Consider the following 16,121-nt stretch of genomic DNA (forward strand, 5'->3'; position numbering starts at 1 on the left):
TGGATTCTGTTTTTCCCCAAAATCCTCAGGCTACTGGGATGATTAAGCAAAGATCTGCTTATGTGAGCATCCAAGAAACAAACAAAGTGGGGAAAGGTGAGTTGGGAGGGGAAAAGGTGAGTTGGGTGGGGAAAAGTTCAGGCAGCTGGCTGAAGACAGGATCCCATTTTATTGTTTGTCCCAAGCCTGCCCAACACCTTTGTGTAGCTGAGCACACCAACAGCTTCATCTTAACAGAAGAAGTTTGCGAAATGATAAGAGTTCAACAGTATATTAAAAAAAATCTTTATTGTCTTTAAAATATGGTATTTTCATAGAATATCTGTAATATCACACCCAATGATTTATTTTTTGAAATATATTTTTAAAAATCAACAATATTATCTTCATGAGATATAGCTATGACATATAAGATAAGCCCTGATATAAAAGGATTTTCCTTCGGTTTCTTTTCTTACAACTCACTACTTACACAAAAAATCACAGATCATTTTTTGCCTATACTTGCAAAGCCTAGGCTTGTAAGCACTTCTCACATCTCTGCCATTTTTGATCTCTACTCCTTCCCCTTGTCCCTGAATTTCTGGTAGAGCAGTACAAGCAAAGATTCAGCATTCCTTGACCCATACACTTTGAACATCAGGGTTCCTGTACATAAACTAAACAAATCTTACTCAGCTATCTCTGAGGCATGAATGCAGCTCTCCTTGGATCAGATGTTAATGGAGGATAAACTAATGCTGGAAGGCAAAGCTCTGTTCCTTAGSTAGCATCCATCATGCACCTGTTGTGTGGGTGCTGGTGGCTTCTGGGGGGAGAAACAGGGAAATGTGTGGGAACACACACAGGTGTGTGTATGGATCTCTGTAGSTTTGTGTGTGTGCACACACCCCGTGGGCAGGGTAGGAAAGAGGAGCAGACACTGTCCAACTCCAAAGGTTACTGTGGCTGTGCCCAGTTCTGCAGGAGTTTGGAACAGCAGAGGAGGGCCGTGGAACACCACCTACTTCTCACATACCCTTCTTAGGAATGGAGGGTAAATAGGTAAGGGGAAATCCACAGAGCAGAGGGAMAGCAGGCCTGGGGTGCAGAAGCTCAATGGCCTCATTTGATTATACTTCAAGCTTGTCGTTGGGGTGGCTTTGTTTTACACAGAGCCTGGCCAAATTTTCACTTTTTCTCTCCCTCTCCACACAGAGTAGGCTCAAGACTTCATTTTGATGTGCCCTCATAATATTATTTTAAATAATACAGTTCAATCTAATTATACAGCAGACTTGTTGATAATGTAATTTGACTGTTCTGAGTATTTGGGATTTCTCTCCCAGCCCTGTCGAATTTGTGTGAGAGGTTTGTCTACACAAGGCAATAYCAGCACAAATTTGACAACCAGTACAGCACATGGAACGACGAGGGAGAGCATGTAGATGTTTGGAAGATACCATCTGTATGCTGATGGGTTCAGGAACCATTTTCCACCGTAAACCAGCGTGTGTGCAGTGCACAAAATCAGTGACAGATATCCCAGTTTGGACTAAAGGAGAATGAAGGGAAGAAAGAAGTGAGGTTAAAACAGTCGATTAAACCAGAACAAACGGAATTTTAAGGACACAGTGAGATTTGTGGCATGTGCCAACTTGGGGACTSGTGAAATGAAATTGTATATATAGGCTCTTTTTTATTTTTTTTTTAAGTATCCATTTAAATGGATATAGGTGAAATACGGTTTGTTTTTTTCTCCATCAATAACCCTGATAATTTTTTCCTAGCTCACATACTGCCTAGTGGCTGTCATATTTGTGAAAAAGCAGAGAAAATGCTGACATTCARTGGAGAGATCCAAGATATTTTATGCTCCACTGCTAATCCATCCAGAAGTACCATACTGTGCAAGTTTTTTGCCTTGTTAAAACATTCATTGGTAGTAATTTCCCTTCCTCTTGCCTCCCCTCCCCTCCTGCCCAGCTCCTGCAGAGGCACGGCAGCTTGCATGAAACTTCCTCCARACTGAGAGCTGAGATTACAGTGTTACCAAGGGCAGCCTGTTTATAGTCACAGCAGTTTTTACAGTCTGAGGAAATTGTGGATTCTCTTTAGATGCTTGGCATTGAGAAGATTTGAGTTATAAAGTAATTTTAAGACCCATTTAAAGTGAATTATCTTGTGAACCAATAAAATTAGCCCAATAAATGGCTAAATTATTTTGTGACTTAGTACAATCGTGAAATTTGATGTCAGTCAGCTTTCTGTTTTTCATTTAGGAGCTCATATCGTCCCAACTTTCTCTTGTTAATGCACTAATCACAGTTGTACCATAAACAGCCATCAGAGCAGTTGTGGGTTTTTACAACTGTATGGCCRTGTAGATTTTTTTCACTGTGTGATGGTGGACATTGCACAGATCTAATTTGGAGATACTATTGGAGGAAAGCCATAAGTCTCTAATAAACCTGCCYATGACCATTGTTTATAAGAGAAGAAGGGTTTTTTAGAAGAAGGTTTTTTCAATGTTCTTCTTACCTGCACAAATCGAAATTCTCGCCAGTTGACATTGTTGCTGACTGAAGGCAAGGAAGTTATTCCCAGAAGAACAAATAAAAAAAATCCTAAAATTCCTAAAGCCAAATAAGAGTCACTAATCCAGGCAGTMGTGCTGTCGAGTGGTTCTGTTTTATTGTTCAGTGCCTGGAGAAGAGAAGACCAGGTGTGTTTTAGTGATAGCAGTTTTAGCATCAATAAGTAGAAAAAAAATTCCTGACAGRTAAGTAGGAGATAAATGTTATACATTAACTCTCTGAAAATCATCAGAGATTTACTTTGAATGGCAGAAGTACTGCTACAGAAGTTCTACTTCAAAAAGCAGAAGTGGCATTATGTAATATATAGGTTCTATGTAACTGTAATTGTAGTATGTTTTCACTTCTGWAGACCTGTTGAAGAGAGATATGTGATCCTTTGTTAAGCAAGATCAGYAAATCAAAATATATTCTATTCTTGAAGGTATATGGATGTACACTGTTTACATATTCCCTCATTCTTTATATGTCAACTGTTTATTATATTATTAATATATCAATGTTTAAAAGAAACACAGAAGCTAGGAATATTACTCTATTTTAGGAACATTGAACTGTCCACATGGATTTCTGAAGCTCAAGATAGAAGGTAGTCAGGATAGAAGGAAGACATGAAGCAGTGAACAAAACTGACCTGGGAGACGATTCCTTTGCCAATTCTCCATCTTACGAAGGCRCGCAATGGAGCAACGAGAGTGAACACAACGTGCAGGGAAGCGAAYGCCAGGGCTATTAGTCCAAGTTGTTTCCTACAGAGCATCCATTTGTCCAGCCAGTCTGGAAAACGGCGGTATTTGGTACCTCTGTATAACTGAATAATTGCAGCAAATAYACCAGGAAGATAAACCAAGGCAAGAAGGACGAGTGCCATTACMGGGCAGACCCGATTCGGAATGGTAATTGCAATAAAAAATGAAAAGTTATTTTTTTCATAAATGTAAGTGTAAATTACATCAAGAACCAAACAGTACAAGAAGAAGAATATAGTTAGGCCAAGGGACAAAAAGATGGGAAACTTCCACATTGGAAAGAGTTGCAGAGGGAAATTTTCTATTTCCTGAGCAGCCAAGAGGGTTCCCTTGTCTAGTGGAGTGAGACCCAGYGCACGAACAATATTCATCACCATTTGTTTAGCTTCTACATCATCTCCACAGACAAACACCTGCAGACAAAAACAAACAGAAGTTTTATTTTTAAAGATTTTTGTGACATTCTCCACTGTCATCCTTCCTGGATATGGACAGTAAGCACAAGCTTCCTAGGCTGCTTGTTGGTTTTCCTGCCMTCCTTAATATAAGCAAAAAGAAGCCTATAGGGACTTTTGGCAAACATGTCAAAGAACTTTGAATATGRTTCTTTACTTTGGGGATGGAGATTTCAAGTGGCAACATTTTGTATCTGGAAAGAACAATGTCTAAATGCTTAGTGCATGTCTTTGCATGGAAGGYTTGACATACTTTTCTGGTCTGCAAGTAGTTTGTAAGCATGAGATTTTACATGACCAAATTCAAGCAAAATTTTCAATAGCAGTAAGTAAGCACAAAATTTTCAGTTCTGCTATAGGAGTCCTTGAGTACTTCAGAGTAGTGAGGATAGAGATCTTTAAAGCACAGTTTCCCTATCACAGAAGTAAATATTAATGCTTTCCAGCTCTAGTAAAAGAGTGAYAAAACCATCTTTTCTGATTGTATAAGACAATATTGTTTTTGGAACTGGGAGAAAAGGGGCAGTTTTCTGCTCTTTTTGAGATGATGAAGACGTACAGAGCCTTGGCCTGGAAGCCCTTGGGTGTGTAGTTTAGCCAGAMCTGTTTATCTGGCAGCAGAGGGCAAAGTTATCAATGGTTTGAGTAGCTGGGTGATTTCATGTGTTGTTCAAGAGCACAGTCCTTTGAAGTGGCAGAGAACAGGGTAATAATAAATGATTTGGCTTCAAGTAAGCTGCTGTGTTGCTTCCTATGGCCAGCTCTGTGCTTGCTGGCCTGTGGTTAAGGAGCTGGTTAAAACAGTTTGTGCACACAGATGTGTTAAACTCAGGTGACCATGATTTAGACAACTTTAGTAATTTATGCTTCTTTTGCCTGTATTCATTGGCCTATCATATCCCTTGCCTTCCTTGTTTTGCTTTCTTCMTTTTATTCTTGTTTTGGAAATTCCTCCTGTCTCATTTTTGTTTAACTTTACAACCCCACTGAACAACTGATGTAACCCTCCTGGTTTGTTGTCTCTCTTTGTAGCTTTGCTATCTTCCTTGCCTCTCTAGTGTCTATAAACACCTTAACTGAATTCAGAGGCAAGCTATTGATATTCCTTGTCATGCCATATTAAAAACCCAAAGTAAATTTTAGCTCACATTTASTTTGAAATGGGAGATAAGAGTGAAAATACTACCTCAACCCTGTCTAATTCTGATGTCCCAGATGTGTTTTGAGGAGCTGATAAGGAGCCATGTGCTGTGTAAGTGTGACAGAGGAAATCCCCGTTGCTCAGCCTTACCTGCCGGCTTGCATCCAGCGTGCCCGACTGCAAGGCCCAGGCTGACACGGTGTTAAARGCTTTCACAACCTTACTGCCAGGCAGCAGCTGAGCCAGGTACTCTGCGTTGGATTCAGGATACTGGTTTAATTTCAAGTTGTTGCTTATGTCCACCAAGACTTTTCCACGCAGTATTTCTGCCAGTGGTGTGAGAAAGTTGTAATGCTGCCTCTGGATTGCTATGATGATGATGGCAGCTTTCTGTGCTGCCTCTGCATGGCTCAACACCTCTGCATCCTTGGGAATCAGGTTGGATATCTGGGTGCTCCGGCTTCCATACACCACGGGGTAGCCAGACTGAATCATCTGATGCCCCAGAGCTCGTCCAAAATCTCCGGTTCCAAATATGCATACTGTCTCTCTTTTGTTAGGAGCATTAGGAGCCAAAGCCATTATGTTGGAAGAATTTTTATTCATCTGTTAAAAAGAAAAAAAGAAATAGGAACAAACTAAACAAAACTTCAATCTTTTGAAAATGAAAGGTTTGTATTCACTCTGAGTGTACAAAATAGACACTTAGCATCTTCTTGCCCTTTAATATGATTCCTGCACACTCTTCTGAAAACAYACTCTCAGAAGATTTATGTATAGTTTTTTAAAAAAAAAACATTCTGAATATTCAGTTCACCATCTCTTACAGCACACTCTTTCCCATCCATTTTATGGATTTTAACATCTAGCTGAACTGTTCCAGTTTTCCTCTCAAAGAGAAACTAGGAAGAAAAGATACAGGAGCACAGAGAACAAGGGTATCATGCTTTTCAGACTAATATTTGTTTACTTATGCTAYAGAAAAGTATTTAGGGGGAATGTGTTTCTAATCAGATTAAAATCTGCAAGGTTTTTTCAATGTTCTTTGAGAYGGGTTATGGTAAAAGGTAGCTATAAACCTATCTGCTGTTCTCAGTATTTCCTTAATGCAAGTAGTTAGTGCCAGTTTGTTTTATTATTGTTCTTCAGTTTCCTGAAGACAGTTCCATGAAGCATTTGGACAGTGGACTTCAATATTTCTAGCTGAAAATAGATTTTTGATATTTATATATTACTCATAGTAAAATTCTCTTTGAGGTTTTTATCTACCTTYCTTTATCACTGTGCCTGGCAACTTCAAAGTCTTTAATGTATTATCCATGCAATAGCAGTGTGTTCRCTCTGTACTTGCAGAGTGAGACCCATGATACAAATACAGAATCAAAAAGCTCTGTTCCAAAGGTCTTGCAGTAGGTCCACATGCTGTTCTCCTTAACAAAAGGTGAACCCAGAGCAGAAAACCTAAGACCTGCAACAGGAGACCCTGAGACACCTCTCTCTTGGACTGTCCATCAATTTGGTACTTAGAGCAGCAATTTAATTTGAAGGAGCCCTGATTCRAGTCTTTTACTGCATCATAGCTAACTGTCTTAATGAGAGCTGTGGGAATAACAGATTTTCCAATTTGCAGGAAAGAAATGCACAACATGTTTAGCTATAACTAAAACAACTGCTTTGCTCCTGCTGTTTATGAACCTTTTGCTTACATTTTTCTGTGAAGCACCATTCAGAATGCTGCAATTTGAACATACTGCCTTTTAAAAACACTGAGATGATGTTCTTCACTTTCCTTTGTGTTTTTCTCTAGCCAGAACAATTTTTGCTCTTTAAAAATCTGACATGATTTTACATTATCCAACCCAAAACTTGTTTTTGTTTGGTGAATGAAAAAAATCAAGCCTCAGCTTCCCCCTACCTGCCATGTCTTAGGGATAAGAGCTGTGAGTCAAGGATGCAAGCATCTGTGGCCTATGTTGTAGGGTRCAAGTTTTGCTAGCAAGATTGACACAGAAATTCTTGTTCTGAGAATCACATGTGAAGATTTTGGCTTGGACTGCCTCYGTATGAAGGTGTGTAACCCTCAGGTGGCATCAGTTCCTGCCCAGCAGCATTCTGACCCTGAGCTTAGAGAGGTGGGAGCCCTGTTTCAGAGAGGTGCCATGACAGTTGCTTCTGGACATCAGGGAAGGTGAGGATTGAGGCAGAGTAGGGCCAAGCACCTGAGTGCTGGAGATCAATGTGGCTGGAACAGGTGCCACAGGAGGCTTTGCAGGGTGTTAATCCCAGCTCTGCACAGCTGACTCCCTGTACTTTGTCAAGTAGTGCACTGAGCATGGAAGCAGATCCTCAAAGGGACCCAACTGAATGTATCTTGCATATGTGTGTGCTCTGACACATGCATAAAATTGCAAAGTCCTTTGACATATTTGAAAATCATTCTCTGAGGGCTTTATTAATGTCCCATGAAGCTCTAATGTGACTAAAGCTATAAAATTCCTTTCTGGAATTTCAAAAAGAACAGAAGAGTTGCTTATGCAATATTACTAAATGGTCCAACTCAATACCTAATAAGACTCAACTCTCCTCAATTTTAATTTTTAACAAAGTAATCTCCTATCTAAAATAAAAAGTAAAACTTATTTGTAACGTGCAATTATCCAGCTGAAAACTTCTGTATTTGTCCTCAAGAAATCCTCATGTTATTGCTGAGTGAACTGTGAAATTCRTTCTCCTCTCCAAAGTAAGACTAGAAAAAAACAAAACTSAGATGGATGTTATCWGGTATTGTATTYGGTAGATCAGTCAAGTTATGTTTTSTTTGGGCTWATAAAAATATTTARCATAGCAATGGATCCACCAGCAAGAAATAAGTCTATAAAGTACTTCCATTGTTCATTTACACTGAGCATCTGATTTACTAGTGAACACTGAACTCGTTTTGCCTGAGAAGAAAAAAAGAGGGAGATAAAAAGAAAAAATGATGGAAGGAATATTTTTTTTTTCAAAACATGTTTTCTTGAAATACTATCTAAGATGTAAAGGGAATGTACAAGGCATAGAAAGCTGAAGAGAGTTAAGGTTTTCTTTAGTACTTGTGGTCTTATTTGGCTTAATACCATTTATAACAAGAGACATAATTTGCTTGAATAAGTTAAGCAGAATTCAAGAGATACTTAATAAGGATGCCCACAGCTGTTATGATAGCACATGTTTTGTATTAGAAATAAACTATTCACCAATAAACTTTTTAACAAATGATTTATACTGTAAAATCTGTTATTTCTGAAAAATCACATGTAAGGCTAGGCAAGTTTACTTCTAAATTCCAGGTCTTCTGGACCATGCCTACTTCTGAAAAATACAATAATTAAGTTWATTTTCTCCTTATAATCCTTCTTTTTCTTCCTTTCAACATGTCTTTGTGTCAGCTGGCTCTTACTGTACTAAAGAATGTTGTAAGCTTGGCAGTAAATGTCTGGAGGTCAATTCAGGGATATGAGCATATAAAAAGTGCATGAACAAATTCTGGCATTGCTGTGTGTATTTGAAGAAAATTCAGCATCTCATGAAAACTGTGTGTCTACAAAGTCAAAAGAAGGAAACTGGACTCCCAGATTCATGACAGCAGCAGCTGGAATGTGAGAAGATAATAATTTTCTATAGGACAAGGTGTTTTATTGTCATGTATCATTTGAAAGATGGGTGAGTGGGAGCTGAGCCCAGGGGCTGACACTGGGCTATCACTCAGCAGCCAGGGGCAGWGGAGCTCTGCTCTGTGCCCATGGGTTATGCTGGGTGCTCTCAAAGCACCAGAGGAAAGCAGAAATATCAGCAAAGAAACATGCAGTAATAACTGTCTGCTGTTTTACATTTGTAGCCATATATTATCTGAGAAAAAGCCCTAGAGATTTGTATGCATACATATTATTTTTGCTTATATCCATCCCCCTAACATTRGAGCACTAGTAATGCCTTTTGTTATTTGAAAGATAATCCATGTAAGCTTCTGCAATGATTAACTGTGTCCTTCTCCTCTGCATTGTTGTTGTATTCTTGTCACTGAGTAATGCTATTTTAAGGAAAATAGTGGTAATCTCTGAGTTTACTTGGCCAGTAAAGATAAAAGGAGATGCTGAAAGAAAAAAAAAAAAAAGAAGCCACCTGAAACATTGTTATTTTTTCCCATTGCATAAACACTAGGGGAAATGAACAAAGTTACAATGTTTAGTTAAGCAGTTTTACGCAAATACTTGATTATGTAGGAAATTGAATTAAGACAGGCACACTGCTTTGTGCATGGGAAAAAGGAGGGATAATGGAAATACCAGAAAGATGTAACATGAAATGCAGATGGAAGATCAGTGGAATGGTTGAAAARTTAGAAAGGCAAGATGAAAGGAGCAGGAAAGAGTCATTTAATGTTTACATTTGAAAGAGGAACAAACCGAATTGCTCTGGTAGTGATCTCAAGAGGTTATTTAGTCCATCTCCCTTTCTAAGGCAGAATGAACTGTGTTTAAACCAAGTCTGACAGGTGCTTGTTTAACCTGTTTGTAAGACCTTCCTGTGTTGTGGATGTTGAAGCTCCTTACTTACTGCTTTCTCAGCTATTTTATTAGGCAGATTTTCCTATGAGCAATCTGTATTGCCTCCCCCACAGTAGACACAGCTGTCAAAGCTGTCAATTTATCCCCCTTCTCTTTGCAGCACCCTTTGTTGGACATGAAAGCTGYTACCATTTCATCTTTTTCTTCTAGACATAAAACAATCCCACGTCATTCCTKAAACTTCTGTTTCTGAGAGTGGTGATCTTTCTCATGGCTTATTTCTGATCTWTCTAAGCTAAACTGCTCCAACTGTTAATTAAAAGTGTGGTGCTAAAGCTGACTGCAGTACTGTCAACAGAGATCAAGAAAAGGATTGCTTCAGTTGCCTCACAGAGCACACGTAYTCCTGCTGTCACATTTGTCTCATTCACAACACAGCTGATTCATGGTCAGCTGGTGATGTGTTAAGGTGATGAGTGCTTTAACAAGTTGTGTATGGCAACACWAGGGACCAAGATGTGCAGAGCAACAGCTGGTGCTGAGCTCATGATTTGCACACCATCCACATGCCAGATTTCTACCTTGGATTGTGGTCTAGAACTGCAGCCTGCSTGCCAGTAGCAGCTGAGTGCATTTGGATCCACCTAAAACACATCTTCTGGCTCACTGTTTGTGTGAGGAATCTAGTTTCATATGTTCCAAGAGCACTCTGTAATGTAATGCAAAGCTTGAAAAGTGGTCATCTGCTTCTACATGTGATCAGAACTGAAATACTAGTGCAAATCACCCTGTTACACCCAACCCTTTAATTGGACTCCTCCCACGCCATTTGCTCCATCCTTGATTTCTATAGTTTTTTCTGACTCAGAGCTGTACTGTGCACTTGTCCCTGTTGAATGGCACCATCTTTTTTTTTAAACTGTAGCTTCAATTTGTCACGATCATTCTGATTTCCAGGCTGTCCTCTAACTTGCTTGCAGCCCTTTTCAACTTTGTCAGGTTGTCAGCTTTAATGAGTAGAGTGTCTRTTCCAGCATGACACCATTTAATGAAATTCTGGAATAGGAGTTTTGCCAGGAGAGACCCCCTGTATATSTGCAGTAAATGCAGTCTTCTATTTTGACAATAGTTGACTGAAAGACTGAAAATTATTTCTTTTGCTTGTTTCACAGAACCCTACCTCATATTAGTTTAATCTAAACTGCATTTTTGTAGTTTGCTTTTGAATTTTTTTTCTAACACTTTCCATGCTRAAAAATTTGCTCCATGTCAAGCTCATCACTTCTGTGATTCTCAAGGYCTGTTATCCTTTTATAAGAAATAATGGGGTTAGTTTAAAATGACTTATTCTTGATTAATCCATGTGCCTCTAATCTGTTTCTTTCTTATCTTCTATTTGCTCCCTCTATTTGTTTGAGAATTGTATTTAAATGGATTGGGCCATAATTCTGCACCTCCTCTTTATTCTTACATTAAAGATAGCTATTATTGCCTTTCTAGTCWTTCAAAACTTTAGCTCTTCCACGCAATTCTTAAAGATAGTTATTTATAACCGTGGAAACGCTTCAGTTATCACCTGAACACTGTGAGATGAATTCCATCAGCCTCACTGTTCTAAGGTCATTTAGCTCACCTGAGCACAGCCTAATATCATTCTTCTGTCATTTAGCAAGAATTTCCAGTGCTTTGCTACTGATGTAAAACCATTTATAATGGTTGACCCTTYCAAAGAACAAAAAGTGACATAGCCATTACGGACTTGGCTTTCTTGGAGTCACTAGTCAATAGCTTTCTCTCAGCTGAGTGGTGGATCAATTCTCTCCTTGATTTTTCTGTAACAGTTTATGTTTTTACATGRAACTTTTGTTATTCTATATGTACCTGACTAATTATATTTGTTTTTGTGCTGTGGCTTTTCAAATTGTATCAGCACATTAGCCCAATTCTGTGCTTCTCCATAGATTTTGGTTTATGTGTGTTATTTGAGTTTGAAATTTTGAAGGACTGACAGCTCTGGCCGCCTGGCTCTCTTATGGCAGTCCTTGCTCTGCATTGCAGTCTTTATGTCTCTGCTTTTAACAGAGTTTCTTTAAGCAACTGCCAATCTCCCGACCTAATTTTCTTCTCAAATTGTACTTTTCATGTAACATGACTTTCCCATTCCAGAATCTAATGTACTCTGCTTGTTATTCTGGTAGGGGAACAAATCCATTTTTGAGCACTTGATGTTTCTTGGTGGCCTGTGGTGGCTCCAAGCTGGGACAGAACCTCTGTATTTTCCCCTCTTTTTCCAAAAGTTTCTGCTGCGATTTTATTCTTTTATCTCTTGATTCAGGGCAAAAGTTTAGAAGACAAAGCAGGATATAAGGACTATGAGAAGAGAAAAGTATAGCCAGAAGTTTGATCTGATGCCATGTAAAAGAAAGGTTTAGAAGTAGGTTATGATGTTGTCTACTGTAGGAACTAGTGCCAGGATTTACAACACTGGYCCGTTTARGTTTTTYCTTTATTTTCTCTTTTMTTTTTAAACTCATTATAAGAATCATAATCCCAAATRTCAACATAAGGATTACATACAGAACAAATATTATGGGAGCTTAACTTGAAAAACAGAAGGGTCAAAACCCTTCTTTCGTGTAAACTAATTATTTTCATTGTTATTTCCATGTAAATAACATCAAGGTTTCTGTTACACTATGCAAATAATAGACAGTGTTAGGGATGAGATGGCTTCTCTGGAGCAGCTTGTCATTGCTCTAGTACAGYATTCTGGAGGCAAATAAAGGTCCTGACWYAATAYATTTTGCTAATTATRWAGCATGCTGAGTGTAGGTTCATACGTGTGAATTCATACGCAGTTATGCAGAAGTCATGACAACAGTATTGACTGCATATTCCATCAATTCTGTGTAGTACAATATGGGTATGAAGTCTGTTTTCCAAGCTCATCTTTCCAGGAAACCCTTGTTTCTCTATATTTCAAAATGGTTATTTTTCTCTAACAATGGAGAGACACTTGGATTGACACTTTGGATCTTATTAAATTGAGTCAATTGCACAGATGAACTCTAATAGTACCTTGCTGTGTGGAGAAGTTAATTCTTACCTCAGGCTGTGTAACCTGTGATGTTTAACTCTGCTTGTATAATAGTGAAACTGGGCCATCTGGGATAAGCAGTTTGGGCTCAGGCTATGCCCTCATTTTAAGCTACCGACCTGACTTCTTACAGGACACCATAACCACACTGCTCTTTTAACACAGAGGATTGAACTGTTTCTGTTTTCTTTTTTTTTTTTTTTTTCTTCTGTGTCTCTCATTTTCATTACAGCAAAGACCAGCTGAACTTTCTCACACAGCACCCACACAGATAAGTCCTCAAGTCTTTGCTTGAGGCTTTTTTCAGTCACAGTTTTGTATTTCTCTAGTCAGAAAGCACCTGGAAGCATTCAGTTCCTTCCATRGATTCAGGAACTTTTTATGTAGTTTGACTCAGGAGCTTTCTTATGTAGYTGGAACCATTTAGGTAGGGCTGAGCACATGACAACTCATTTCAGCCGCAGAGGTTCAGAGCATGTCTCTTCCAAAACACTTTGAAAACAGATTCCCAGCACCATGACAGAGACTAAGCCCTGAACACTGTTAGACTTGATGTGATTAGTCATTTTAATTTTGCTGGGCTACTGTGAGCTGATCTTGAGCTGGCATTTAAGGCTGAAATGGTGAAAAAAAAACCCATCTCATGTTCTGCTGAACTTCCTCATACCTCTTGGAACAGACCAAGCAGGTTCAGGCAGGTTTATTCTCCCAATGCCTCTGTGCACACTTAATCCCTCCTGCCTGATAAACATTCATCCTTCTCAAGCTGGACTAATGACATCTACCTATGCTGGTAGAAATAAAGAATACTGTCTGTGACCAAAGGTCCCAAAGGCAGTGCAAATGGCCAAGATTATTTAGTTATTTATTTACTTTATTTTTTTTTTTAATATCAAGCCTCTGTTTTTTATTGTTTCTTTTAAATTCCACATACCTGTGGGTGGGCATGGAGAACTTGAACCAAATAAGTAAATGAGTACATTTGTTTATTTGAATTTATACTTTTTTTCTCTGATATTTTTTTGGTTTCCCATACTGTCAAGTTCTCCAAAGTTAATAGTTTTTTTCTGGAATAGAATTAATTCTCATTATTTTCCTAAATATTTATTATACGTACTGGCAAGCAGAAATCATTCCCAGCTGCAGGGTTTTTTGGTAAATAAGACTCCTGCTTTGTCTTGTAATCTATGATCAAAAGGTGCMCCAATACAGTAAAATTACATATAGCAGCCTATTAAATATAGTACAAAAAGAGAGAAAACAAATTATTACTTCGTTGCTTGCAGAAGTAGTACTGTATCTTTGGAATACTTTATAAAGTATTTCACATGTGCTTAATATACACTAATCCTGGCGTAATTTGGAAATCTCATTTGGTGAAATGAGATTTAAAAATTCTCCTGAGAAAGACATGTACACTACTCTGAGGCAATGCCATTTAGTTAAAATTTCGTTTTACTATTCCCACAGAGAGAAAAAGAACACACACTGTAACAAATACTGTTTTTTATAAGCTGACAGCCGTGGAACCAAATCTGCTCTAAATTATAGATTGTGTTTTCTGTTTCTTGATACACCTAAAACTAAAAGGCATRTGGCTAAACTACTCTCCCATGATTAATCCACTACTTAAACACATAAAGAAAACAGCAGAATAGCTCCTAACACATGTATTGCAACTAATTATTCATGAATTTTCTTTCAAGCAAACAAATATCTGCTGTTCTTCTCAGCAGAAAATCCTGGGCTCCAAGTTTTGACAAAGCTGATAAAAAATAATCGTTTGAGAAAATAAATCCTCCTTTGGAGGACACTGCATTTCCCACATCTTCACTTTTTATCTGGAGTACACTAAAACTGCCTAGAGGCTCTTCAAACAGATGAAATATAGGCCTAAATAGATGTGCTTAATGTTGTCTAAATCATAGCAAAGYACTGAGAGGGCTGGAAATCTCACCACCTCCAGCTGCTCCCATAAACACGTTAAGACCCAGCTATAACTTGAGTAATTTCTTCAGTCTCTTCAGGGCTGTTGTTCTATTCTGAGGTGTGTAAGTATTAAGCTTTAATCCAGTCTATTCAAGTGCAAGAAGAATGAAAATATTTCTTAAAAGCAAGTGTGAAAGGGAGAGAGACCTGCCTACAGTGCAGCAGGCACTGGGTTTATCCCACTGGCCCAGGAGATGTTCTGAGACCTTCCAAGATATGCTTGTGGATCCACCAGGCATGGAGGCACCACTTGGATTCCTGCTGAGTCCTCCCCTYGCTGTGAAGCTGTTCTTTTCAGCATCTTTTCTCTGCCATTTAGAGCCATTAACAAGTAGCTGTATCTCACAGRGAAATAGCACTAGAAATAATGAAGCCTGGCTTCCCAGGGGTTTGTGTTTCTTGGCTGATTACAAGCGCTGATTGAAACTGTTTCCAATCACAGGAGATAACTCTTATTACATTTCTTCGAGTGGATTTTAGGGATTTCAAATGTGTATAGTCACATTATATTCTTTCATTCTTCAGGACTCTTCTGTGGGGTCTTCAGCTGCCCCTTTTCATGCAACATGAGGACAAGAGAGTACTCTGCCTCTTGGTATGTTTGTTTGAAATAATCACTAAAAAAAATGATTGAGAAACACACATAAATGTGAGACACTCAGGTACCTCTGCATGAGCAGAGAAATCTCACTTCCTGCAGAAATCAAGCAAAGTAATGGACAACCTAAAAATTTTGTGAGGTACACACATCCAAATGCATGTCTGTACCACCAAAAGAGAAGGGAGCAAGTGAGGACGGCTCTTCATTTTGAACATTCATTGTGGTCTCTTGAAAGTCAGGAGATGTTATTTGGGAGGATTTTACTGACAGCCCATCAGTGCTTTGCACTGAGACTGGAATTAGSTGGAATTACATCAGCAACCAACCAAACCCAGACTTTCAGAGACTAAAAATGTAAGAGTTCATGCCCCATATTTATTATGAGCTGCAGGAGAGCATGAAAAGACTGTCTCTCTTCCCATTTACATTAATGAATTGTTGCTTTGCAGCTTGCTTGCTTTTGGACCAGGTTGCACGAGTGGGGAAATGAAGCCCAGTTGTTTCATCACACCTTTCACAAAAATAAGRTGAGGTGGCTGCAGTGGTGCAGTGACAATGTTCTTGGTTGTTTTAGGCTCTTAGAAATCTGAGAAGTGAGAATATGATGAAAGATTTAAGGAAACGGAGCAGGAATATGAAATTTTCTTGCCAAAACAAATAAATATGGATTTGCAACATTTCTGGAATGAGGCCAAGCAATTTTTACAGAAAGCTCATTAATCTGTGTTTAAAGACATATGATTGGATGATAATCCAAGACAATGGATAACTTTATCAGTTCCCTTACTCAATTGATGTGAAGGGTACTAATTGTATTTACTTCTCCTTTCAGTTTCCTTTCTTTATTTATTGTGGACTTGAAACTTTTCCTCACTCACTTGACTGAATTTGAGTGGCATCTGCAGAAACATGCCTGCCTCTAGGACACAATGAACACAGATATTTTCAGAAGAAATTTAACCACCG

At 38.6% G+C, this 16,121-nt stretch overlaps 1 protein-coding gene across 1 annotated transcript in view; it reads right to left on the minus strand.

Moving 5' to 3' along the window:
• Positions 1-275: 275 nt before the first annotated feature.
• Positions 276-16,121, minus strand: part of STEAP4 (STEAP4 metalloreductase) — a 20,213-nt gene continuing 4,367 nt past the window's right edge. The window contains exons 2-5 of the mRNA XM_057381130.1: positions 5,072-5,527; positions 3,211-3,738; positions 2,521-2,685; positions 276-1,534 (exon numbers count right to left, since the gene is read on the minus strand). Coding sequence (XP_057237113.1) covers positions 1,265-1,534; positions 2,521-2,685; positions 3,211-3,738; positions 5,072-5,527 — 1,419 coding nt within the window. The 3' untranslated portion in view covers positions 276-1,264. The remainder of the gene's footprint in view (positions 1,535-2,520; positions 2,686-3,210; positions 3,739-5,071; positions 5,528-16,121) is intronic.

Source organism: Malurus melanocephalus, unplaced genomic scaffold (assembly GCF_030028575.1).
Source record: "Malurus melanocephalus ecotype Western Australia unplaced genomic scaffold, MMel_1.1 scaffold_492, whole genome shotgun sequence".
NCBI lineage: Eukaryota > Metazoa > Chordata > Aves > Passeriformes > Maluridae > Malurus > Malurus melanocephalus.